General features: G+C 38.5%; 1 protein-coding gene across 3 annotated transcripts in view; it reads right to left on the reverse strand.

Moving 5' to 3' along the window:
* The window catches only part of L3MBTL4 (L3MBTL histone methyl-lysine binding protein 4), a 481,074-nt gene that overhangs the window by 372,346 nt on the left and 81,012 nt on the right, over nucleotides 1-27,716 (reverse strand). For all 3 annotated transcript variants that reach the window (XM_030810728.1, XM_012506197.2, XM_030810729.1), the window contains exons 2-3: nucleotides 6,022-6,080; nucleotides 5,578-5,680 (exon numbers count right to left, since the gene is read on the reverse strand). In XM_030810728.1, the coding sequence (XP_030666588.1) occupies nucleotides 5,578-5,649 (72 nt within the window). In that variant the 5' untranslated portion in view covers nucleotides 5,650-5,680; nucleotides 6,022-6,080. The remainder of the gene's footprint in view (nucleotides 1-5,577; nucleotides 5,681-6,021; nucleotides 6,081-27,716) is intronic.

Genomic DNA, 27,716 nt, shown 5'->3' on the forward strand with positions numbered 1-27,716 from the left:
ACCCCTTTGCTCTCCTTTGCTGTCAGACCGAAGACTCCTGAACACTCAAGGATTTTTGAGAAACCTGCTGTTCTTGTTCCATAAGAACCTGCTATCTGTGCCCCCAAGGGTGATACACATTTATTTCATGAACTGTAGAAAACAGTGAAATCCTATTTAATAACCCCAGTGACAAACTGCTATTTGAATTTCACCTGCTGGTTCAAGTCCACTTTCCAACTCCTTTTTTGCTCTGATCCAATGTGGGATATAAACTGAAGAAAAATAGAATTTGCCTTTTGGATAAAAGTACAGAAATTTGTGGGACTTTTCTCCATCACTCTACTGGAATTCAGATACACTCCGGGAGAATGAAATGCCTCCATTTTGTTCAAATACTTGATAATATAGCTACAGTCTCCAAATGAAATCTCTCTAAAGTGTTTGCTAAGACACATACAAAAAACAAAAAGCAAAAAATCTAACATAGCCTTATAAACATATGAATTTTACTGGCTGTTGTAAACTGGCATCAGTCTTCTATGAGGCAACAAAATGTAAATAATTAACTATTACTTAAAAATAGAAACCAAAATAAACTCACTCCGAACATTTTCTCAGTATCTATTTAAGGATGTTACAGAAAGACTGCATTACCCTCTGCAAAAGTTGAGGTCAACCATGGCCCCTGATGTCATTCTTTAAAGGCCAGTGGCCACCACCTCAAGTACAACTTTCTCTGCTCGGCCATCAAGCCTCACCAAGTGCGACCAGCCAGATCTACCCCAGTCACCCTGCAATCTAATTGCACACCAAACCTTGTACTTACTGAAATGGAAAGACCCATAAAGATCTTCCAATCTAAAACTGTTGTTCTACAGACAAAGAAGCTGAGCCCAGCCCGGTGAAGTGACTTGTCTTTGGCCACACAGCTAATGGGCAGCACAGCCAAAGAATAGAACCTGAATCTCCTGACCCATGCCCCAACCCCATCCAATGCTCACCTACTACACTGCTAATAGCAACATCTGCTTGAATCAGATAAGTCATTAAGGTCCAGCCATATATCACACACGTCACCTTCTCTTCCAACCCCATACCTTTGCTCATGCTGCCTCCTTAAGGGGCCCAGATAATTCCCACTATGACCCCTCAACTTTCTTACCTCTCAAGGTTAGAGAGCATCTAAATGTTAATATATTAAAAAGTTATATGGCCAGACACGGTGGCTCACGCCTGTAATCCCAGCACTTTGGGAGGCTGAGGCGGGTGGATCACGAGGTCAAGAGATTGAGACCATTCTGGCCAACATGGTGAAACCCCATCTCTATTAAAAATACAAAAAAAAAAATTAGCTGAAAGTGGTGGTGTGCACCTATAGTCCCAGCTACTTGGGAGGCTGAGGCAAGAGAATCACTTGAACCTGGGAGACGGAGGTTGCAGTGTGCCGAGAATGAGCCACTGCACTCCAGCCTGGTGACAGAGCAAGACTCCGTCTCAAAAAAAAAAAAAAAAAAAAGTTATATTCTCTCAGATTAGATTTACCAGGTTGGATTTATAAGCTGTTTGTTACAACAGAATAACAATGCATTCAAGGTAAATATCTTAGATACTCTTCATCCTTCAAGATCAGACTCAAGCTCCTGATGACTCTACCTTTCTCTGAAGGCTGACCATACCTTACAGCACAAATGTGCTACATGTGTACTTAGTTGTTCTCCATTACTCTACATAAGTTAGTTTTCCTTTATTCAGCAATAGTCTAAGATCCTTTTGAGAATGAAAAATGTCTCATATTTCTATCTCTCAAAGTTCATAACTCACTATTTAGATAAAGATCCATTGATGTTAAGAGGCTCACAGGGAGAGGGAGAATGGGAATTAACATTTTTTCAGTATCAAGTATTTTATATACACAGAGATTACATATTTCATTCTTGTATATTCAAACAAAACTTCCTTTATCTTTTGTGAAACTTGCATTTTGATGTAGGAAATTTGAAATTTCACAGCATGTATATTATTTTGGGGTTTTGTGCCCAGAACATTCACATACACACTAGACATCAATGAAATCACCCTGAAAAAAAATACTTCATCTCACCAATCACCATGTGCCTACACTTTGCTAGTCAATTCTAAAGCAAGCTGGTGAGCAGAAAAAGCTAGCAAAGGGCACCAAAAATGACACTTATCTTTGTGTAGAAGTTGTGAAAAGACAAAATACGTCAAGGAGTCTAAAAAGGCAGAGAAAAACCCTCTTCAAGTCTGCAGCAGCATTACAGGGATCAGATCATAAACAGAGGTTTACCCATATGGTAGAAACAAAGATGTAAAACATACAATAAATCCCAAGGAAAAGAGACACTCTCTCAGATGCTGTTAGGGAGAGGATAAACTAGGGTGATCTCTTTGGAGGATGATATTGAGTGGTTTATCAAAATTTTAAACGAGCATACCCTTTTGTACAATAATTTCACTGCTATGATAGTACCTATGAATGAACTGCAAAAGTATTCACATATAAAAAGGATATATGAATAAGAACATTGGATATAACATGGTGTACAACCACAAAAATTAAAATAATCTAAATGTTCACAGTAGGGCACTGTTAAAATACATTGTGGTACATTCATAAAATGAAATACTATGCAGCACTGAAAAGAATAAGACCTGTATCTCCAAGACATTCATAATTAAGCACAGAAAAAGCAAGAAGCAGAACAACGAGCAGAATGTGAGCCCATTTGGGATGTGTGTATGTATGTGTATATGTGCATAAAAGGTTTGGAATTTTTAGCTGTCTTTTTTTTTTTTCCTATGTAGACATATGAGAAACTGTACACAGTGGTCACACGGTTAGGAAAATATTTAGGGGTTTAGTGTATGTGTGAGGGGATACAGTGGATAATTTAATTCTTACTTTACTGCCTGTCTATACTGTTTTATTTTTTAACCATATGCCTATGTTCTGAAAAGCATAAGAAAATATTTTTTAAATTCTATCTAGAAATACATAGAAAATATTAGTCTAGAAAGACATTCACCGACAGATATTAATATTATCATCTAAAATTATTAGATATCCAAGGTATGAAATTATGTCTCAGAAGAAAATGTTCAGAAACACCCAACTGTGCATTGGCTTGATGTTTTATTGCATGATCTGCCAATGGGATGTTATTTAGTTAACTAGAAATGTCACTTGTAAACCAGAAGGGTAACACACAAAATAAAGGATGTTACCAATATTTCAAGGAGTCTAGCAAAATTCAAGCATGACTCAACCCTTCTTTCCACAGTAAATGCAGCCCCAGGTGTGAATACAGCCTACTGTATTAAACTCTTAAATTTGACTAATGAAAATGAACATTGTTACTGGCAATGAGCCCCAAACTGACAGCGCAACGTGGCCTAAATGTGCATCTTTTCAATTATATGTGAACATGCTTTAAAATAATATGTCCCATTATCTCAAAAGGTAAACTAAGAATATGGCCCTTTAAAATATTATTTTGTTACTAATGATTGAAAAAATTCATTTGCATGGAGATGTCATTAAGCACCAGGAACATCATTTAACAGATATTTTTGAAAATCTAGCTATGCAAGCCCTGCACTAAAAGCATATCTAAGTGTTAAGCACTTCTGGAGTCCAATAAAGGGAAAGTCCCAATGTGGGGTAGAAATAACGGTAAACACATCAGGATTAAGTTAGAAACTGAGTTGATCTTTAAGAGGAAATTGGGATTTGTGCTAATGCAGAAGAGGCAAAAGGTTAAATACTCAGATTGTAGAGTAAGATAACTGAGTAGTAAGATAGGGCGGTAACAATCTCAGCAGCTTAAAGAGAAATGCTACTGACAATTAATATAAAATATGTGTGGATGGGGGAAGGTGGTCTCAAATGTTAAACAAAAAAAATTTAAGAAAAATATTGATTAACTGTAACATGATTAGCATGTAAGATGTATCTAGCCACTTCCCTAGGACAATGGTTCTCAAACATGAGTGGGCATCAGAATCACCTGGATTGTTAAAACAGATTTCTGGGCCCCACCCCTAGAGTAGCTGATTCAGAAGATCTGGACTGGGGCCCAGGAATCTGCATTTCGAACAAACCTCCAGGTGATGCTGATGCTGCTGGTCCAGGGGCCACATGTGGAGAAGTACCCAGAATAACTCTGAACACATCAAATCCTGAGTTTCCTCGTGCTCTGATTCCTCAGAGAACATGACACAGCAGAACACAAAGAATGACATCTTCACCTAAGCCAAGACAGATGCAGGCCTGCCCAAGTCTGGTCCAAGACACCTCTTAAATAGAAAGTTCTTCCCTTATACATTTAGAGCTCTAAATTCCCCTGGAACTGATCTAAGAAAAGCAACCAGTCTGGACCCAGGGAACTGGCCCCTAGCCCAATGTTAATCACCCCATTGCCCAGTGAGGCTAATCCTGAGGGAATGGCTCTAGAGCTTGACATAGACCTACTCTGAACACCTTGAAACCAATCTCAAACCAGATCTTTCCTTGAGATGTCTCATTTAATGTCTGGAGTTCATCAAACCACACCTAACCTGGAACTGAACCAAAAGAAAATGTATTACATGATGTCACTTCAGCAACTGCAATATGTAAATGTATAACCACAAACCACATGACGACCCCAAAATCCACATCCAAATAAATACTAAGAGCCAATGAAGGTTCACAGATGAGAATGCTGTAATGGCCCGCCATCCCCAAAAATAGTCACCATGGAGGTCTTCTGGTCATTCTGCTAACTTAAATTTGCAGGAATACATAAAGCTGTCATAAGGAAACAGAACAGGCACGGTGACTACAGGCATAGTGAACATTATACCTTCTAAGTGTCTAGATGTTGCTGTGAAGGTATGTTTTTAGCTATGATTAACGTTCAAATCAGCAGGCTTCGATCAAAGTAGATCACTCTGTAGTGAGGGTGGGTCTCATTTAATCAGTTGAAGGCCTTAAGAGAAAAAACAGGTCCCCCAAGGAAGAAGGAATTCTGCCTGCAGACTGACCTGGACTCAAGACTGCAGCACCAACTCCTCCCTGGGCCTCCTGCCTGCCAGGCTGCCCTGCATATTTCAGACGTGTCAGCCCCAACGACGTGCCTCAATCAATTCCTCTTTTTAAGATAAGTCTCTCTCTCTCTCTCTCGCTTGCTAGCTCTCTCTCGCTCTGTGTGTGTGTGTACACAAACACACAAAAATATCATACACATATACACATACACTCATCCTAGGGGGTCCTGTTTCTCTGGAGAACCCTAATACAACCCCGTGCAGTTTACAGCCTCCATTCTCTGACTCGAGAATGATTGATTACCTCCATCTTTGTAAAAGAAAAGGTCTCCTTTCACTTTAAAATTAAGATCACCTTTTAAAATATACATCAGACTTTAATAACACTTACATTCTATACCACTACACATAAAACTCAAGCAGAAGCCATATAGTTTCAAGTGACTGAAAAGCCCCTGAGTGTAGTTATATGAACTTTACTATTCCATGGTGCATTTTGGTAGCGATCACACACTGTGAGGAAGGGTCCAGGGATGGACATCTTACCAAGCATCCGTCCTGATCCATACGCTCTTTGGAATCCATATTAAGCTTCCTTTTCCTGTTGGGCTGTTTCATTGCCACCCCTGCACTCCTTGGCAGTGGTTTTCTGTAAAACAGGGTCACATAAGAAGTTGGGGATGGGGGCGTGACTCCTTCAGAATTACAGAAGCAAACAAGAAAATGCTTTCAATTATACTTCTCATAATTGGTTACTATAAATAACCTGATAAGTTGACACAAATTTTGCAATTGGTTTTATAGTCCTTAATATAGTAATAAGACAAGGGGGAGGGCGATGCGTTTTCTACCTCATTTAGAATTTCTATCACGGGGAAAATAGATATTATTGCTTTTGGTCTTACCTGGGATAAAATGTTTGCTTTTTTGCTTAGCTGACCTAACCAATTAGGATTCACTGCAATCAGCCTGCACAGCTTCTGTACTCACATGGTCTGACACGTATTCTTGGTAAGAGGTCTTAGTCATACAAGGCATAGCATAGCAATCTGAAACAGAAAATAAGAAAAAAATTCACTAATCCAATTCATCATGATCATTCTTCTGTATATTCATAAACAGCGGTAGACATTCTTTGAAAAGTTATTTGAAATGAGTTTTTTTACAGGGCAGGTCAACTGTTTTGGAGAACCAACCACCAATACCAAATGAGTTCCGCTGGAGCTATAATTCAAAAGTCATTCACTTTGAAATAATGTTAACAATTGAAATACACTTTTTTAAAACTTTTAATAGCCCTAAATCATCTATAGTCCCCAGTGCTTTACGATGATATATCTAACTTCTTCATTGATATTTCCACCTGAAAAATGACACTCCAAATATGGCAAATGTAACATATTTGCAACTGAGCTCATCTCCCTCCACACTGCCTCCCAGTTCTAGGCTCTCCTCCTATTTGCACTGATAACTGGCTGCCCATTTGCCCAGAGCTTCCTGTTACAGTTGTTCAGGTCGTACGCCACCCAAGAGCACCAAGCCAAGGGGCAAGTGGAGGCTGAAATCCACCATGGGCTCTACACCCACAGTTCACCTGCCACTGGCCTGCATCATCCCAGGAGAAAATGCATCTTTTTCTCATTCAAACAATATTACCTTCTGGGCTAATGTCTGAGCCAGAGAACTAGGAGTTGCCATCATTTCATCCTTTATATCACACCATACATATTGCCATCAGGTTTTGTTGATTTTTAATTTACTGAACATTTATTGAATTTACCTTCTTCCTCTACTCCTATTAACTCTGATCATTCCAATTTTATGTTGCAGTCAATCCAAAGGTCTTAAAGTTCTTTGCAAAGCAAGGTTCCTGCTGCTTCTCCATGCCATACTTCTGCTGGTCCCTCAACCTCTGAACACCTTCCCCATTGCCTGCCCTCCCTTTTTCAACTTATCTAATTTGAACTCGTCCTTTCTGACCCCACTAAAAGAGACTTCGCGGCCTTCAGGAAGGCTTTCCTTGCCTACCTCCTGCTCCAAGTAAACCAAGTGTGTCTTTTCTACGTTGCATTTCTTGTGCATACCTTTATTGTAGTTTTTGTTTGCAGATATGCCTCCCTTTATGAGGCTGTAAGCATCCCGATGACAAGGACTGTGAATTACTGATCCTTATTTTCCACTGTTTAGATATTACCTGGCTCATAGCAGTCTCTCAATACGTGTTTATTGACTCCAACTACATAAACATGTCTCTCTGAATTACAGAGAAGCCTCAAGCCCTTAAATCCAGTGAATATTAGTTCTTGATCCATACATTATCCTTTAGAATGCTGTATGACTAGAGTGAGCAGTTTTCAAAGTTAATTCCTTTCCCTTTTTCTTTAATATACAAAACAAAAAATAAACAAAAAAACACTTCCTTTCCACATATCCTTTTGCTTCTAGTCAGATGATATTTATGTCCTTAAGACAGGCACTTATGTACTAAATTCAATAACATTACATTCATTTTGTAGAATGTAAATACAATTTTTCATGCCTAGCTTCTGGTAATACTCTGAACATCTATGCAAATGAACAGCATAGACTTGATGCCCGTAGCGAAGTATTATTGCACCAGACACAAGCACTGCCAAGGCTGGCCTGCCTTTCACGATGAATAATACCCCACGGCTTGTCAAACTGAAATCATCTGGCTACTGACATTTTTCTCCTCACCATCAAAAACGATGTACCTTGATAATCCCTGGCAATTATCTCAATAACCTTGATTTGTTTAAAACAGCAAGAAAGCCTGAATTCACATTATTTTATATCGGGGAAAAAAATGAAAGTTTTTACACTGAGGATAAATTTCAACATACAATTTGGTAATAATGAATTTCCTCTGGATTTAGAAATAATAAAGCAAAAATACAAAAGTCACCAAACAATCCATATAAGATTTTGCTGCCAGACAAAAAGGGAATCAAATACAAGAGACCATTAAATACGTAGGAGATGAATGATATACAGATGGATGACAGATGATAGATAGATAGATAGATAGATAGATAGATAGATAGATAGTCTAACACACAGAAAAACAGACGTAAAGAGAGGTTTTGTATAATCCTTTATAATGTCAATGCAAAGAACATATTCTACCCAACTGAATAGGACATTTCTTTTGAAATAAGCCTAACTTGATGTCCTTGGCATGGTATCAAAATACATGGATTACTCTGATTGTCCATGATATATGGCCTACTCCCAGGAAGCCCCAAATGTCACACCAGCCACATGTCTCCTTGCTGAGCTTTTAAAAAATATATAAAGTTTTTAGAGTCAAAAAAAGAACAATGGCAAATTATAAAACACATCAAAGAAACACATTATCCAGGGTAAGTAAAGGTATATAACAACCAGACTGAGCTGCGCCCGGTGTCACCTGGCTTTGTGACAATGCCCGAACACCGCCTACCATAGACAAGGTGATGTTCAGTGATTTTAATTAGAGAAGCTTCTAAATAGTGTTTTAGATTTAAAAAACAACATAGATAACTACATATAAATGATTTGTATTTCTGTATAAAAATTGAAAATAGTGTATTAATTTTTCAATTTAATCTTCTAAATGAGTTTAATTTCCCTTCATAGTAGAATTATCTGTCTGCATGTTGCCAAATACTAAGGAGATAAATTAGATTGATACTTAGAAAGCATCTGAATACTTCAAGTTGAAGGAGTCTATAAATAACTAAAATAATTCACTGTCTGTCTATGTCCAGGTGCTATTTGGTAATTCTTTCAAAAACAGTTTATTGATCATCTATTAATCACCAATATAGTCACAGGTACCTTGAGGAATATGAAGCGGATTAATCACACACCCTCTAAAGGGAGATAAGTATAGCAGCCACATATCCTGGATAACCCAAGGTACGTCTGCCTTCTGCCACTCATCCTGGTATAAGGATTAACAGCACTGCTTTCACTCCCCAAAATGTCCCAGTTTAAACAATAAATCATATGGTACCATATAGGTAAGAAACATATGTAATACATGCCATTAAAAAATTACAGAGTAGCCTGGGTGTTCACAGGAGGGACACTATGTCTAACGACATGCACGCTGAAAGAACATTTCTGCTGGTTCTAGGACACTGCGCAGATCTTAAATGAATTTATCACCAAAATATCGAATACAAATTTCTGATCACTGAACTGATTTCCCACTATTTCAAAGATACTGCCAGCCTAGAATTTATTCATCTGGTTGATACTCGATGTTAATAATACATAATGTTTGAATAAATTAATAAATGATTACAAATGAATGCATTTTGATAACTTATGCATGAATAATTGATCCTTCTTAATTGTATTAACAGTAGCTAACATTACTTGAGTACTCACATACCAGGCACAGCTATCAGTCCTCTACGTATACACTTTCAGTTAATACTTATGACAGCCCAACAATATGTGTACCACTGTCACCCTCATTTCACAGAAGAGGAAACACCAAGGGGTTAACTTGTCCAAGGTTACACAACAGACAAGTAACCAGACAGTACAATTCTGGGGTCCCTCTTTGAACACCATACTATGCTACAGCTTTTTAAACTATATTGTAAGTTTAGTTATCTGAAACTTAACCACTCAGTACACTAGCCAAATCCTTGCCACACACAATGATTTAAGTCAGAAACTGACACCAAACTTCCTGTGGGAACCACTTGCCCTCATGTGGAGCCTATCAGCATAGTGGCTTCATATTGTCACTTTCCTTATGTCGTGGCAGCCACCTATTCTCATTTTTTAAAAATTTTGCCTTTATTACCTATTTTGGAATCTTAAAATACTAATAGTTAATTATGTATTAATTCTGCACCCATAAGTCTTACATTATACTTTATGAGAATAGCACAATAAGTCCCAAGATTCAGGGTCCAAAGGGTACCACAGAGGTTGTCTGAAACTCAGAATTTTCTAAACAGTTACATTACTCTCACTGAGTCTATGTCACTCCCCTGCCACCCCCATCAGAGCTAGTGCTGGTGCCTACTGCTGGGAGACATAAGGACAGGTCACATCACTGGACCCCTTGAAGATAATCTTCAGCACCAGCCTGAAATGTGGCAGCTCCATGGGGTGGCTACACCCAGAGGAATAGCAGTGTTCACAGGGGTCTGGCTCTCAGGGACACCAACTCCTAGGGGAAGGGGAAATGCACCACATCAAGGGAACACCCCATGGGACAAAAGAGTCTGGATACCAGGCCTTGAGTCCCAGAACATTCTGCTCGTGGGAAGTTTCTTTCAGCAGAGGCATGAGTTCAATGCTGGTGCTCATGAAGTTTCTTGGAGAAGGGGACTTCTTTTCTCTCTTATCCATTACTGCAAACACAGCTGGGGCTTCTCCCGTAAGAGCTTGACATGGGTGTATCTATAGACAGCCTTTCTGGAACACTTTAGGGTGACAGCATCCTCACATTAGGAGTGCCCTCCAGATTCAGGCTTGCGCAAGAGGTGGTCACAACTCCTCTCTACTTGGAACATCAACATTCCTAGACATGAAAACAGGTGCCTGTCTGATACGAATAGCTGGAACATTGGGTCAGGAGTGCATCTGGGAGTTGGATCACTTTCATGCTGGCCTAGCAGAAGAACTAAGGTGGCTCCCACCCTTCCCCCTGATGAGACCTCAGTGTTTCTCACTGAAAGCTCCCCCAGCCACCTCTGTCAGGGCTGGGACATCTGCCCACTATTGGGTAATGCATTTACCCACCTGCTTTAGTCACAACCAGTTTCTACCCAGGGATACTTCCCATACTGGCCTGAAGCTTTAACTATTCAACCCAGTAAATAAATAAAATACTGGGACTAAATAAATAAATAAATAAATTCACACTGTGGGGAAACAAGATAAGCTTCAAGAGATCTCTGCCATTCCAACCCCATAGGAGATGCTGAACTTGTTCACGCACTGAGCACATTGTTACTACAACAGGCATCTGGGAAAGCCACAATACAAAGATTCACTATAACCAAGGAACCCATACAAATTACTCAGTACTAAAAGCACTAAGAGCCAAATTAGGCTATAATAAACTATAAACATGTAAGTCACATCCTTCTGAAATACCAGATAAAAAATTCAAAAGGTTGATTACTAAGCTACTCAAGCAGATACCAGAGAAAGGTGAAAACCAACATAAAGAAATGAAAAAAAAATTCAAGATATAAATGAAAAATGTTATAAAGAGATACATATTTTAAAGAAAAACCAATCAGAACCTCTGGAAATGAAAGACACACTTAGGGAATTTAAAAATGCAGTGGAAAGTTTTAACAATAGACTAGATCAAGTAGAAGAAAAAATTTCAGAGCTCGAGATAAGGATTTTGTTCACCCAATCAAACAAAAATTTAAAAAATAATTCAAAAGGAATGAACAAACTCTCCAAGGAATTTGGGATTGTGTAAAAGTTCCAATCCTAAAAATAAATGGTGTTCCTGAAGGAGAAGAGAAAACAAAATGTTTAGAAAAATTATTTGATGGAATAATAGAAGAATACATCCCTGGTCTTGCTAGAGATTTAGATGTCCAAACACAAGAAGCTCAAAAATTCCTGGGAGACTCACTGCAAAAAGGACATCACCAAGGTATATAGTCATCAAGCTATTTAAAGTCAACATGAAGGAAAGAATTGTAAGAGCAGTGAGACAAAATGCAATAGGTAACAGATAAAGAAAAATCTATCAAACTAACAGCAGTCTTCTTAGCAGAAATCTTAAAAGCCAGAAGGAATTGGGATTTTATTTTTAGCCTCTTTAAACAGAATAACTGAGAGCCAAGAATATTGTATCCAGCAAAACTAAGTTTCAAAATGAAGGAGAAATAAAGTCATTTTCAGACAAACAAATGCCAAGGGAATTTGTTAGTACCAGACCAGCCTTATGAGACACGTTAAAAGGAGTTATAAATCTTCAAACAGAAGCTCAGTATGCACTAGAATAGAATCTCTTGAAAGCATAAAACTCACAGGGCCTATAAAACAATAACACAATAAGAAAACAAACCATCTAGGTAACAATTAACATGATGACTGGTACAGTACCTCACATCTCAATATTAATGTTGAAAGTAAATGGTGTAAATGCTCCACTTAAAAGACACAGATTGGCAGAATGGATAGAAAAACCACAAACCAAATATCTGTATTTTAGAAACCCACTTAATATGTAAAGATTCATATAAATTCAAGGTAAAGTGGTAAAAAAAGATATTCCAAACAAATGGAAACCAAAAGCTTGCAGGAGTTACTATCCTTATAGATAAAACAGACTTTCAAACAACAATAGTAAAAAAAAAAAAAAAAAAAAGACAAAGAAGGTCATTATATACTAATAAAAGGATCAATCAAACAAGAGGATATTAAAACCCTAAATTTATATGCCCCTAACTCTGGAGCTCCCAGATTTATAAAACAATTGCTACTAGACCTAAAAAATGAGATAGAACAGCAACACAATAATACTGGGGGACTTCAACACTCCACTGACAGCACTAGACAGCTCATCGAGACAGAAGGTCAACAAGGAAGCAACGGAATTAAACTACATGATAGAGAAAATGAACCTAACATATATTTATAGAACATTCTACCAAAGAACTGCAGAATATACATTCTTCTCATCAGCATATGGAGCATTCTCCAAGATAGACCATATAATAGGCCACAAAACAAGTCTTGATACATTTTAAAAATATCAAAGTCATATTAAGTATCTTCCCAGACCACAGTAGAATAAAACCGGAAATTAACTCAAAAAAGAACCCTCAAAACTATATAAATACATGGAAATTAAACAATTTGCCCATGAATTATTTTGGGATTAACAATGAAACCAAGATGGAAATTTAAAAATTCTTTGACATGAGTGACAACAGTGACACAGATTATTAAAACCTCTGGGATATAGCAAAAGCAATGCTAAGAGCACAGTTTATAATGTTAATGCCCATAAGAAAGTCTGAAAGTTCACAAATTGACAACCTAATGTCACACCTCAAGGAACTACAGAGAGAAGAACTAAATACAAAGCTAGCAGAAGAAATGACAAAGATCGGAGTAGAACTAAGTGAAATATAAACAACAACAACAAAAAAGTCAATGAAACCAAAGGCTGCTTCTTTGAAAATATGAACAAAATTGATAGACCATTATTAGCTAGATTAATCAAAAAAAGAAAAGATTCAAATAAACTCAATTAGAAATGAAAATGAAGACATTACAACCAAAACCATAGAAATATATAAAATCGTTTGTGACTACTGTTAACACCTCTATGCACACAAACTAGAAAATCTAGAGGAAATGGATAAATTCCTAGAAACATATAACCCTCCTAGATTAAATCAGGAAGAAATAGAAACCTTGAACAGACCAATAACAAGCAGTGAGTTTGAATAAGTAATATTTAAAATGTCAACAAAAAAAGCACACAGCCAGATGAATTCACAGCTGAATTTTACCAGACATTCAAAGTATTGGTGCCAATCCTACTGAAACTATTTTGAAAGACTGAGAAAGAGGAAATCCTCCCTAACTCATTCTAGGAAGCCAGTAACACTGATACCAAAACCAGGAAAGGGCATATCAAAAAAAAATAAAGGAAAAGAAAACTGCAAATCAATATCCCTGATGAACATAGATGCAAAAATCCTCAACAAAATACTAGCTAACCAAATCCAACAGCACATCAAAAGATAATACACCATGAACAAGTGGGTTTTATTCCAGAGATGGAGGGATGATTTAACACATGCAAGTTAATAAATGTAATATATCACATAAACAAAACTAAAAACAAAAGCCATATGATCATTTCAATACAGGTAGAAAAAATACATTATAAAAACTCCAGTATCCTTCTATGATAAAAACCCTCAACAAACTAGACACAGAAGGGACACACCTCAAAATAACAAGAGCCATGTATGACAAACTTACAGCCAACATCATACTAAATGGGGAAAAGTTGAAAGCATTCGCCCTTGAGAACTAAAACAAAGATGCCCACTTTCAACCCTTCTAGTCAACAGAGTATTGGAATCATAGCCAGAGCAATCAGTCAAGAGGAAGAAATAAAGGGCATCCAAATTGGAAGAGACCAAGTCAAAATAAATGACTGTATATCTAGAAAACCCTAAAGACTCCTCCAAAAGTCTCCTAGATTTGATAAATTAATTCAGTAAAGTCTCAGGTTACAAAATCAAAGTATACAAGTCAATAGCACTGCTATACACCAACAATAACCAAGCAGAATCAAATCAGTAACTCAAACCCCTTTACGATAGCTGCAGGCAACCAAGGAGATGAATGATCTCTACAAAGAGAACTACAAAACACTGCTGAAAGAAATCACAGATGACACAAATGGAAATACATCCCATGCTCATGAATTGGAAGGGTCAACATCATGAAAATGACCATACTGCTCAAAACAATCTACAAATTCAATGTAATTCCTATGTAAATACCAACACTATTTTTCACAGAATTAGGAAAAACAATCCTAAAATTCATATGGAAACAAAAATGGGCCAAAATAACCAAAGCAACCCCAAGCAAAAATAATAAATCCAGAGGTATCACATTACTGAGCTTCAAATTATACCAAAAGGCTATAGTTACCATAACAGCATGGTACTGGTATAAAAATAGGCACGCGGACCAATGTAACAGAATAGAGAACCCAGAAATAAAGCCAAATACTTACAACCAACAAAGGATACAAAAGCATAATCGGGGAAGGGCCACCCTATTTAATAAATGGTGCTGGGAAAACTGGATAGCCACATGTAGAAGAATGAAACAGGATCCCTCTCTCTTACCTTACACAAAAATCAGCTCAAGATAATCAAAGACTTAAGTCTATGACCTGAAGCTACAAAAATTCTACAACATAACCTGGAAAATCTCTTGCAGACACTGGCCTAGGCAGAAAATTTATGACTAAGACCCCAAAAACAAATATAACAAAAACAAAAATAAATAAATGGGACCTAATTAAACAAAAAAGCTTCTGTACAGCAAAAGGCATAATCATCAGAATAAACAGACAACCCAGAGAATGGGAGAAGGTATTTGCAAACTATGCATCCAACAAAGGACTAATATCCAGAATCTAAAAGGAACACAAACAAGTCAGTAAGAAAAAACAAATTATCCCATCAAAAACAGTAGAGGTTGGTGTGGATGTGGTGAAAAGAGGACATTTATACACTGCTTGTGGGAATGTAAGTTAATACAACCTCTACGGAAAACACTATGGAGAGTTCTTTAAAAACTAAAAGATCTGTTCAATTCAGCAATCCCACTACTGGGTATCTACCCAAAGGAAAAGAAGTCATATCAAAAAGACATATACATTGTTTATTGAAGCACAATTCACAATTGCAAAGATATGGAACCAACCTAAGTACCATCGTTCAGTGGGTGAAATAAATAAAATGTTGTATGTATACACCATGGAATACCACTCAGCCATAAAAATGAATGAGATAATGTCTTTTGCAGCAACTTGGATGGAGCTGTAGGACATTATTCTAAGTGACATAACTCAGGAATGGAAAACCAAATACCACATGTTCTCACTTATAAGTGGTAGCCAAGCTATGGACACAAAGGCATACTCTGTGGTATAATGACCTTTGGAGACTCAGAAGGGGGAGGCTAGAAAGCGGATGAGGGAGAAAAAAAAACTACATATTGGGTATAATGTACACTACTCAGGTAATGGATGAACTAAAATCTCAGACTTCACCATTATACAATTTATCCAGATAATCAAAAACTAAAAGCTACTGTAATAAAAATATTTTTCATAAAAGGAAAGGAAATAAGGATGGGCATGGTGGCTCACATCTCTAATACTAGAACTTTGGGAGGCACAGGCAGGAGAACTGCTTGAACCTAGCAGTTCAAGACCAGCGTGGGCAACACAGTGAAACCTCATATATACAAATTAAAAAAAAATTAGCCAGGCATGGCAGCACATGAGATGCTGAGGTGGGAGGACTGCATGAGCATTGGAGGTCAAGACTTCAGTGAGCCAGGATCATGGCACTCCACTCCAGTCTGGGTGACAGACTGAGACCCTGTCTCAAAAAAAAACAAAAGAAAGAGAAAGAGAGGAAAGAAAAAGAAAAAGGAAAGGAAAGGAAAGGAAGAGAGAATGGAGGGAGGGAGGGAGGGAGGGAGGAAGAAGGAAGGAAGGAAGGAAGGAAGGAAGGAAGGAAGGAAGGAAGGAAGGAAAAATAAAACAGTATATCAAAGAGATATCTGCACTCCCATGTTTATCGAACCACTACTCATAAGGGCCAAGATTTGGAAGCAACCTAAGTATCCATGAACAGATGAATGAATAAAGAAAATGAGGTACATATACACAATGGAGTATTATTCAGCCATAAAAAGTGAGATCCTATCATTTGCAACAACGTGGGTGGAACTGAATTATAGTTACCAGAGGCTGGGAAGGGTAGTGGAGGGTGATGCAGAGCTGAGGATGGTAAATGAGTACCAAAAAATAGTTAGAAAGAATAAGATCTAGTATTTGACAGCACAACAGGGTGACTTCAGTAGATATGGTTTGGATCTGCGCTCCTGCCCAAATCTCATGTTGAATTGTAATCCTCAGTGTTGGAGATGGGGCCTGGTGGGAGGTGATTGGATCATGAGGGCAGAATTCCCCCTTGGTATTATCTTGACAACAGTGAGTGAGTTCTCATGAGATACGATTGTTTAAAAGTGTGTAGCACCTCCCCATTCTCTATCTTCCTCCTGCTCCAGCTATGTAAGTAATGCCTGCCTTTCCTTTGTTTCCTGCCATGACTGTAAGTTTCCTGAGGCCTCCCCAGAAGTTCTTGCCACCATGCTTCCTGTACAGACTGCAGAACCATGAGCCAATTAAACCTCTTTTCTTAATAAATTACCCAGTCTTAGGTATTTCTTTATAGCAATGCGAGAATGAACTAACACAGAAAATTCATACCAAGGAGTGGAGCATTGCTATAGAGATACCTGAAAATGTGGAAACAGCCTTAGAACTGGATAACAGGCAGAGGTTGGAAGAGTCTAGGGGGCTCAGAAGAAGACAAGAAGATGAAGGAAAGTTTGGAACTTCCTAGAGACTTCTTGAATGGTTGTGACAAAAATGCTGATAGTGATATGGACAGTGAAGTACAAACTGAGGAGATCTCAGATGGAAATAAAGTTATTGGGAGCTGCAGCAAAGGTCACTTTATTAAGCACTAGCAAAGAGCTTTGCTGCATTGTGACCTTGCCTTAAGGATCTCTGGAACTTTGAACTTGAGGTATGACTTAGGGTATTTGGTGGAAGAAATTCCTAAGGAGCAAAGCCTTCAAGAAGTAGCCTGGCTGCTTCTAACAGCCTAGGCTCATATAACAGCCTATGCTGATATGTGTGAGCAAAGATATGACCTGAAATTGGAAGTTATATTTCAAAAGGAAGCAGAGTGTAAAAGTTTGGAAAATTTTGCAGCCTGGCCATGTGGTAGAAAAGAAAAGACCATTTTCAGGGGAAGAATTCAAGCAGGCTACAGAAATTTGCATAGCAAAGAGGAGCCAGATCCTAATAGCTAAGACAATAGGGAAAAGGCCCTGAAAGCATTTCAGAGACATTCCTGGAAGCCCCTCCCATCACAGGCCTGGAGGCCAAGGAGGGAAGAATGGTTTTGTGGGTCACACCCAGGGGCTCTGCTGCCCTGTGCAGCCTCAGGACACTGCTCCCTGCATCCCAGCCACTCCAGCTCCAGCCATGGCTCAAAGGGGCTCATATACAGCTTGTGCCACTACTTCAGTGGGTACAGGCCATACGCCTTGGCAGCTTCCACATGGTGTTAAGCCCACAGGTGCACAGAGTTGAGGCTCAGGAGCCTCTGCCTAGATTTCAGACAACATATGGAAAAGCCTAGACATTCAGGCAAAACTGCTGCAGTGGCGGAGTCCTCACAGAAAACCTCTGCTAGGGTAGTGCAGAGGGGAAATGTGGGGTTGGAGCTCTCACAGAGTACTCACTGGAACACTGACTAGTGGAGCTATGAGAAGAAGGCCACTGCCCTCCAGACCCTGGAATGGTAGAGCAACCTACAGCTTGTACCATGCTCCTGGAAAAGCTGCAGGCACTCAGTGCCAGCCCCTGAGAGCAGCCACATGGGCTGAACCTTGCAAAGTCATATGAGCTGAGGCTCCTGAGTCCTTGTTGGACCAAAGGCACTCAACTCAGGCTTGTGCTATGACTTGCTTTGACCAATGGCAGATGCAGGGCAAGCTGACGCTTAAAATGTGTGTGTGCAGCTTGTTTTCAGATCATGGCACTGCAGTTACTTACCATTAAAGAGACCATGCTTTAGTTAGCCTCTGCTCCTTTAGAGTGGGCCCCCAGAGCAAACACAGGTAGAATGCACCTGAGCCTGAAATGAAGCCTTTTATAAAACCATGCAGTCAAGCCCAGCCTAGATCAGCCCAATCATGAGTGGCCTAAAGATCTACTAATGTGTTGTTTTAAGACATTGAATTTTGAAGTATTTTTTAGCAATAGCAGACAGATAGAACAATCTATACAAAAGAATGGCAAAGCTTTGAATATGCACTTCGCACCAAAATGTATGAAAAGTTGCTTAATTTCATTAGTAATCAGGAAAATGAAGAAAAAAACCACAATAAGCTATCAATACATCCCCACTAGAATGACAAAAATTAAGAAGTCTGTCACTACTAGATGTGGGCAAGGTTGAGGAGCAATGACAACTCTCATACTCTGCTGGAAGAAGATTAAATGTTGCAACCCATAAAAAGCAACTCAGCATGAACTTGAAAGTTGAAGATAATTCCAGCATATTCCATGACCCCATGGCTCCAGCAATTACACAAAATTAAGAGATAAGTTCATGTTCATGGGAAAAAAATGAAAACAATTATCAACAGGAATCAGAAAATAAACTGTGGCATATTCAGACAATATAACATTATACAATGAAAATAAATCAACTGCAACTACATATGCAAGAATATAAATATTATCAATAACACTGAATGAGCAAAGCAAGCCAGAAGACTATATACTACTTTTGTTGAGAGATGGGATCTTGCTATGTTGCCCAGGCTGAACTCAAACTCCTGAGCTCAAGTGATCCTCCTGACTCAGCCTCCCCAGTAACTGAGATTACAAGTGCATGCCACCATGCCCAGCTTTATACTACCATTTTTAAAATACAAAATCAAGCAAAAGCCCTTAATATGTACCTTAGATATATTTGGTAAACTATATAAGTAGTATATATAAAGTAAACTACCTCTTTACTTACACAGTAAAGATTTTTTGAAGAAGCATGGAAATAGGAAACAAAAAATTCAGCATAGCAGTTGGGGAGGAAAATTAGTATCATGTTTTCATTCTTAAGCTGGATGGTGGCTTTATAGATATATGTTTATTATACTTCATGACTTACATATTGAAATATGTATGTTGTCTTGTATAAATACAATATTATAGGATTTCTTAAAGTCCTTTGAAATAGTGTACCCTAGTCATCCAATATAAGAAAGAAAAGTTGATGCAGGTAAAAGAGTGGACACAGTATGTTTTCTTTTAACTGAACAGTTCATTTTTCCTGCTTTGAAACCCCTTTTTCAGCAAAGCTTGCTCTTTTTCTGATTGGGTAAAACAAGTATCTCACCAGATCTTTTGTAAGAACATACCATGTACAGTCAGCAACAGGCAGAAGATAGGGTGCGTGCACTGCTCCTACCCATCCACCTTCATTAGATCACGCTATTCCGAAGGAAGGAGGAGTCTATGACTGAACCAGGCCATCAGCCTCCTCCACCCTACTCCTTCTTGACACAGGGCATAAGCTGCGCCCTGGCATTTCTAACTCCACTGAGTGAAATCTGAGCAGAGACAAAATATGGAAATCACAAGAAAGATAAACTGACTCTGGCTCTCTTAAGCAAAAAAGGTGTCTACTGTAAGAATATCCAAGGCTCAGAGATTTCACATCTGTGACAAGATCAGACAGAAACAAAGGGATCAAGAAAGCAGATGGCAGACCAAACATCCCATGGCTAAAACAGCCTGATCAGCATGGCACCCCATTTCTTCTGCTGTTGAAGCTCCTAGAATGGTGAACTAACTACTTTACCTGTTCCCTTCTTGCTAGAGTCTCTCTCAAGCCAAAGTCCTGGGAAAGAGCATCCAATTGACCAATCTTAGATCTTCTTCCTGCACTTCTGGACAAAGCAAAGGGGAAATGGAGGATCTGCCTCCTGGAAAACCCTAACTCTTCTCTTGTAATTCCCATAAAGGAAAGCAGGGTTCTATGAGCAAGAGAGATGGATGATGAGTAGGTGAGGAAAGGCTGCTTCCCACTCTGGGCTATGAGATGTCATCAGCTAGTCATACATACTTTTCATATCCAACTGCATGGCTACAATGTAAGAGGAATGTAGAATGGTTGCCGAGGTCTGAAGTTCTGTTCCACTGATAAGTGTTGTTATTGATGATGTCATTAATGGGCATTCCAAGGGCGTCAGCAATATTTATTTCTTCTTACTATAGGACAGTACATTAAGCATTGTATGTTCATTAATTTGTCTACTCCTTCCAATGACCCTTATTTAACTGTAATAGCTACATACATGATCTTTCAGTTATGCACAGGGGAAAATAACTGTAAAAGAATACAGGCAACACTTAGAAAAAGGAAAAATAATAAACACAGGAAAAGAAACGCACTATTACTAGAAAGCAGGGAAATGCGTATTAAATGTAAATATCCTCTTCTACCCAGGAATATGACTGGTAAAGGTAAGGCTCACCAAGTGTTGAAGCGAGTGTGATGCAAGCATCAGGAGCTCTCACATCCTGCTGAGGAGGTGAAAATTGGTACAACTACTTGATGAAGCACTTCGGAATATCTAACAAAGCTGAGTAAGGCTGGAACTAGGCATGCCTAGAACCCGGCTGTTTCTAGATAGATAGAAAACCTCTAGCACATGTGCAAAAGGTACAATGTTTATCGTGGCTTTTGTCTGTAACAGGAAATATATGATAATACCCAAACACCCATCAATAGGAAAATGAATAAATTGTGATATATTCCAAAATGGAATATTATACAGCACTTAAAAGAGCTACAGTGATATATATTCTATCACAGATAACCCTATAAAATATATTTGAGCCAAAAGAACAGGGTGCAGGATGATACATACTATACATCATTTATGTAATGTTTGTTTATAGATATACACATACATCAGGTTAAAATGTAACAACACGGCTGAAAACGAGACCAACCACAGCACAGCAATTACGTCTCAGGACGGGTGAAGATACACAGGTTTGGGGACAGGAGACTTCAAGTGTAATTGCAATGCTTCATTTCTTTCAAAAAGCAGAAGCAAGTGCGGCAAAATACTGAGATTAGTAAATCTGGACAGCCAGCGCAGAGTTGTTCATTTTCTTATTCTCTATACTTCACTGCATATTTGAATATTTAAAACAAAAATTCAACATTAGGGGTAGGTTATAGGAGGAATTTTATATGTTCTCATATTTATTTCTTTAGGGGTCTCATTTGCCCCTGAATATCATCATCAAGTAACCACATTATGTACTCCCTCAACAGCAATCATTTGCTCACAACCTTAAAAAACAATGAAGACATTTAACAAATCGTAATTATCATCATCCCTGCAACTGCATTTATTAAGTTCCTACTGTGTGCCAAGCACATGGGGGCAGCCTGGCAACAGCCCCTTTACACTGAAGTAGCTCAAGGTGACACTGCCAGTAACAGCAAAGCTGCAATTTGTCTATCTCCAAAATGTAACACCTTACCTAATGGCTCCATTTCTAAAAGTATATTGCTACTGCCTCTGGCTACATTATAGTAGCAAAGCATGTGTTTCATGCATAGGGGTAATATTAACACATATATTTGACTCTCAGGTAGTGGGAAAGTGTGTAAACAAATGACTTGCCTAAGTTCATGCGACTAGCTGGTAGCAGAGCGAGAACCAGAATCTAAATTTTAAACAATAGACCACTTCATAGCTTACTGAGAAGGACAGACTATACTCATTACAACAGATTTTCCAACAAATGCCTCTCTGAAGCCTTGTCAAAATTGAATGTTCCTAGTATCACACCACTAAGCACTGTTCAAATAAATTGCCTTCCAGGGATATCTTTAATACACTGGCACTTGAATCATGACAACTAGCACTGCTGCCAAAATGACATACAACATTAAATGACAGGAAAACACACTATATGCAGAAATAAAATCAAACTATTTTGTTGCTAGAATATGTCTTTACTAGGAGCATTTCAGGATAGCATTAGATTTTTGTGAATTTATTAATTAGAATTTTCATTCAGCAAATCAAACACTAGTACCACGGAAACTTTCTCTAATCTGATACGATGACAGGCGAGAAGTCAGAATGAAGTAGTGGAAAAGTCATCCAGTCACACAAGTTCTAGATCTGACTCTACAGCTTAGCTGGCAAGGAGACCAAGGCAAATCACAGCCTCATGAAGCCTCACCCACACTGAATACACAGAGCTCTGCTGGAAAATGGGACCATGTCTGGGAATACATTCTTTTTAAAAATTGAAGTGTAACATACATGCAGAAAAATGCATAACAGCTTAGGGCACAGCTCAATAAATTTGCATGCACTGAACACATGTAACTAGCTTCCAAATCAAGAAACAGAAGATGCGAACGTGTACCCCTTGGTAACTACTTCAATCAAGGCAAATCTTGATGGTTGTCCCACCTTCTAACACAATAGATGACTTTTGTTTCTTTTTTTCTTTTCTTCTTTTTTTTTTTTTTTTTTTTTTTTTGAGACGGAGTTTCTCTCTGTCACCCAGGCTGGAGTGCAGTGGCGCGATCTCGGCTCACTACAAGCTCCGCCTCCCAGGTTCACGCCTTTCTCTTGCCTCAGCCTCCCGAGTAGCTGGGACTACAGGCTCCCACCATCACGCCCGGCTAATTTTTTGTATTTTTAGTAGAGACGGGGTTTCACCCTGTTAGCCAGGATGGTCTCAATCTCCTGACCTCATGATCCACCCACCTCAGCCTTCCAAAGTGCTCGGATTATAGGCCTGAGCCACTGGGCCCGGCCTTCTGTTTCTTTTTATACACTCTACAAATGGAATTACAGAGTATTTGTCTTTGTCCATTTTCTGTTGCTTATAACATAACACATGAAACTGGGTGATTTATAAAGAAAAGAAATTTATTTCTTACACTTATGGAGGCTGAGAAGTTCAAGGTTGAATGGGACACATCTGGTGAGGGCCTTCTTGCAGTGGGAACTGTCTACAGAGTCCCAAGGCACACAGGTATCACATGGTGAGAGGGCTGAGCACGTTGGCTCATGTCTCCTTCCTCTTCTTATGAAGCCACCATTTCCACTCCCATGATAACCCATTAATCCATTCACCCATTAATCTATTAATCCACAAATGGATTAATCCATTTAAGGCTCTTGCCTTTTAAATGCTGCGCACCTCTCAATATTGCCATATTAGGGATTAAGTTTCAACACGAGTTTTGGAGGGGACAAACATTCAAATCATATCAGTATGTGTTTTCTGTGTCTCATTTCTTTTGCTAACATAATGTTTGTGACACCCATCCATACTGTTGTATGCAGATGTAGACAGTTCACCCTTACTCTTGTATAATATTGTACAGTGTATAAAACACATTTATCCATTTTGTTGCTGATGAGTATTTGAGTAATTTCCAGCTTTGGAATACTACAAATAATGCTACTTAAACAATCTACTATAATTATTTTGCTGAAACATATATTCAGTATATTTCTGTTAAGTCCATACCTAGGAGTGGAACTCTCAGGTCACAGAGTATGTGAATTACTTTCCTATTGCTGCTGTAACAATTTACGCCAACTTGGTGGCCTAAAACAACACAAATGTATTATCTTACAGTTAAGGAGGTCAAAAGTCCTAAATAGATCCCACTAGGCTAAAAATCAAGGTTTTGCCAAGGGTATGCCCAGAGGCTCTAGAAGATAATTCATTTTCTTGCCTTTCGCAGATTCCAGAGGCTTCCAGCATTCCTTGGCTCATGACCCTTTCCTCCATCTTCAAAGCCAGCAATGGCTGATCAAGTCTTCTTAGGATATGTCACCCAGACACAGATTCTTCTGCTTCCCTCTTCCACATTTAAAGGAACTATGCAATTACATGGGTCTGCCTGAATAATCCAGAATATCTCCCTTAAAGTCAGCTGATCAGCAACCTTCATTTCATTGGCAACCTTATTTCCACCTTTCCATACAACATAACATATTCACAGGCTCCAAGGAGCAGGATATCAACATCTTTGAGGGTCAAGATTCTACCTCCCATAGTATGCATATATTCTGAAAGTGTTTTTAAAATTTCTACTACAAACACTTTATGTGACAATAAAACAAACTCAAGCTTCTTTCTTTCTGTGTAGCAGATCTGATTTCTTGTTAGCCTTATAATTCTTCTCTCTAACTAGAAAAAATCTTTTTGCAGTTACTAAACATTAAAATACATTTTAAAAGTTGTAAATCTATATCTAATTATTTTCCACTTTGTGCAACACAATACACTAGGGGTTACAGAAATATAAAATAAGTGACTTCTGGTCAAGAGGTCAACTGAGCAGATGCAGAGAAAAAAAAGAAATACTAGGAAAATACAGCAAAATTATTTATATTACACAACTGAGTTCTGAATTATTAAAAAACAGAAATGTCAGAAACTAACAAACAAAAAACAACTGAGGAACTAAATCAGATATACATATTAGGGGCCTTGCTTTTTATTCCTATCTGGGGATGGAAACTGAAGCCATAAGCTAACTGCATGGTTTTGAGCTAGAAAGTGTCTCCGTCATCCAAAAGGTTGTCCTATCTTTGATTAAGGACTAATAAACCTTCACTCACTGGCTTAGGCAGTATCACAGAGGAGGACCACCCCACTAAAACACTGTTGGAACAAGAATTGCTGAGAGATCAGAGATCCAAGCTTGTAGTAAACATAGGTGTGGAGGTCCAATTCCCTCTACCCAGCAATGCAGAAGGCTCAAATCAATTATAATAAAACTGCCCCATAGCAATACCTCAACAACCTGGGATGCTCTCAAAATTAGTATGAAAAAAAAGTCTCACTGAAGATAAGCTCTTGGACTAAAACTAGAAAGCCCACAAGGAAGCTCACCAACCTAAGTGTCATAAGAAGCAGCAAACAGAAGCATGAATACCCTTGATGTCTTCATAATAGAAAAAGCCTAGAGGAACTTAAAATCAAGTATGTATAAACTCGTGATGAAATACGTGAAAAAACAAAGTTGGTAAGATAAGAACAATTTTTTTGTTTTAAAAAGAGCAAATTTGAAAAAGAAGTAAATACAAAATCTGGAAATAAAATGCATAATACAGTATGAAAGCATCTGTAGATATGTCGAATAAGTTTACTTTTTAGAAGTGAAAACTGGTATATTGGAGGCAATCACCCAAAATAAAGCACAGGAAGATCAAGCACTAAAAATTATCAAGGAGAAGAGACATAGAGGATAAATTAAGATAACTTATATCCAACAGTAGATTTGCAAGGCGAGATTTAAAAAAAAGAGGAAATATGTAAAAAGCAAGATTAAGCACAGTCCCTGACCTCCAGGAGCTCACAATCCAGCAGAAAAATCACTGGCCTATGTTCTCAGAGCTGAAAATAGCACTCAGGACTCACGACTCCCAGGGAAGGGCTCTTCCCACTTGACATTCTGCCTTCATATCATGTCATCAGCTTCTCACCCTTCAGGCTTGAACTGATATAATTTGAAAGCAGGGAAATAATGTTACCCTACAAGCCCTCAGCGAGTCAGAGCTGAGGTAAGGATCTACTTTGCTGAATCTAATTAAGACTCACTATTGTAGTTTTAACTATCCTCCTCTTGGTTAAAATAAGCCAAATAGTTGACATGTTCTGAAGACCACTGGGCTTCTGCTCATAGCATACAATGTGTTAAGAAGAACCTATTGGTTTAGCCAGCCCAACATCCTCTTTCTTTGTCCAGCTACCTGATTTTTAGTTTGGGGAGCTTCATTCTGAGTCACACGGTTCCAGGGTAGGCAGGTAACTCAGAAAGGGCCCATTCAATACCCTCCTGGCCACAGTCATTGGTTCAGGGATGGATATGTAACCTAACCAAAACCAAAGAGATTCAATTCTAGGATTCTTATCAGAAATGCTATGCAGAAGAACCTCTTTATCTAGGACTGTTAGATACATAGAATGTAAGCCTAGATCTGCAGGGGCCACTAAGTAAAAAAAGGTCCATTCAGAACAAAGACAATGCAGAGGAAGGTGGAACCAAGTGTTAGGAGTCACTAGCCTCTAGAGTCAGCCATGACTGGTCCAACTCCACCCCGGTACTGCTCAGTTTTGTGAGCTAATAACTTCCCTTTTCCGGTTCAGCCATTTCTGTTCTTTGCAACTAGAAGAATCCAGACTAATAAAAATGTTGAAAGCTAGAAAGCAGCAGTAGCAGTAGCAGCAGCAACAGTACGAGAATAGATGCTCTCTAAATAGTTCTCCAATTTAAAACGCTGAGAAAGATTTGGATTGTAATCCCAATGTTACTCTAACTCATTAACTATACCCTACTTTGTGAATGCAATTTGCATTCTGTAATGTCTTAAGAGTTCTTCCAACTACCTTAAAAGACCTCAAAAAATTATAAACAACAATTTAAAACAAATTCTTTTTGATTAGTTAAAATGTAAAAAAAATACATATGGCATTTAACATTTTAGGAAAATTAAGAGCTGCCACAAAATAAAAGTATAAAAACTTCCAAAGGTAAGAATCAATAATAATGATAATGAATGGGTTTTACAAAACGAAGAAGCAAAAAGAGGTAAGGGTTTGGTGCCAAAAAAAAAAAAAAATCTAATTGGGCCAGGTGTGGTGGCTCACGCCTATAATCCCAGCACTTTGGGAGGCTGAGGTGGGCAGATCACGAGGTCAAGAAATCGAGACCATCCTGGCCAACATGGTGAAACCCCATCTGTACTAACAATACAAAAATTAGCCAGGTGTGGTGGCACATGCCTGTAATCCCAGCTACGCAGGAGGCTGAGGCAGGAGAATCACTTGAACCCGGGAGGCAGAGGTTGCAGTAAGCCAAGATTGCGCCACTGCACTCCAGCCTGGTGACAAAGTAAGACTCCATCTCAAAAAAAAAAACCTAATTGTTTATGAATAAGATTAGCATGGAGAAGCAGGATGCAGGTGGGGTGGGAAGAGAGGTACACATGTGTTTACATAACTGGGAGGATAGCTCCAGCCATAAGAGAACAACCACAAACATCTCTCCAGCAAATCAGTGGAAACAAGACATCTTTTTTCTGTCATCAACTTTCAAGGTCTCTTTGTCTCTTTATGTTCCTAGTCACTCAATAATGTTACAGTGATCTTCCCCATAACCCTCGAATATCAAATATTAATATGCCAATAAGTGCACTAAACTCATCCTTTCTCTCCATTCTGTCTGCAAGAAGTTACATACATCTGTGCTATCTGTGCTCTA

The sequence above is a fragment of the Nomascus leucogenys genome, chromosome 4 (assembly GCF_006542625.1).
Source record: "Nomascus leucogenys isolate Asia chromosome 4, Asia_NLE_v1, whole genome shotgun sequence".
Lineage (NCBI taxonomy): Eukaryota > Metazoa > Chordata > Mammalia > Primates > Hylobatidae > Nomascus > Nomascus leucogenys.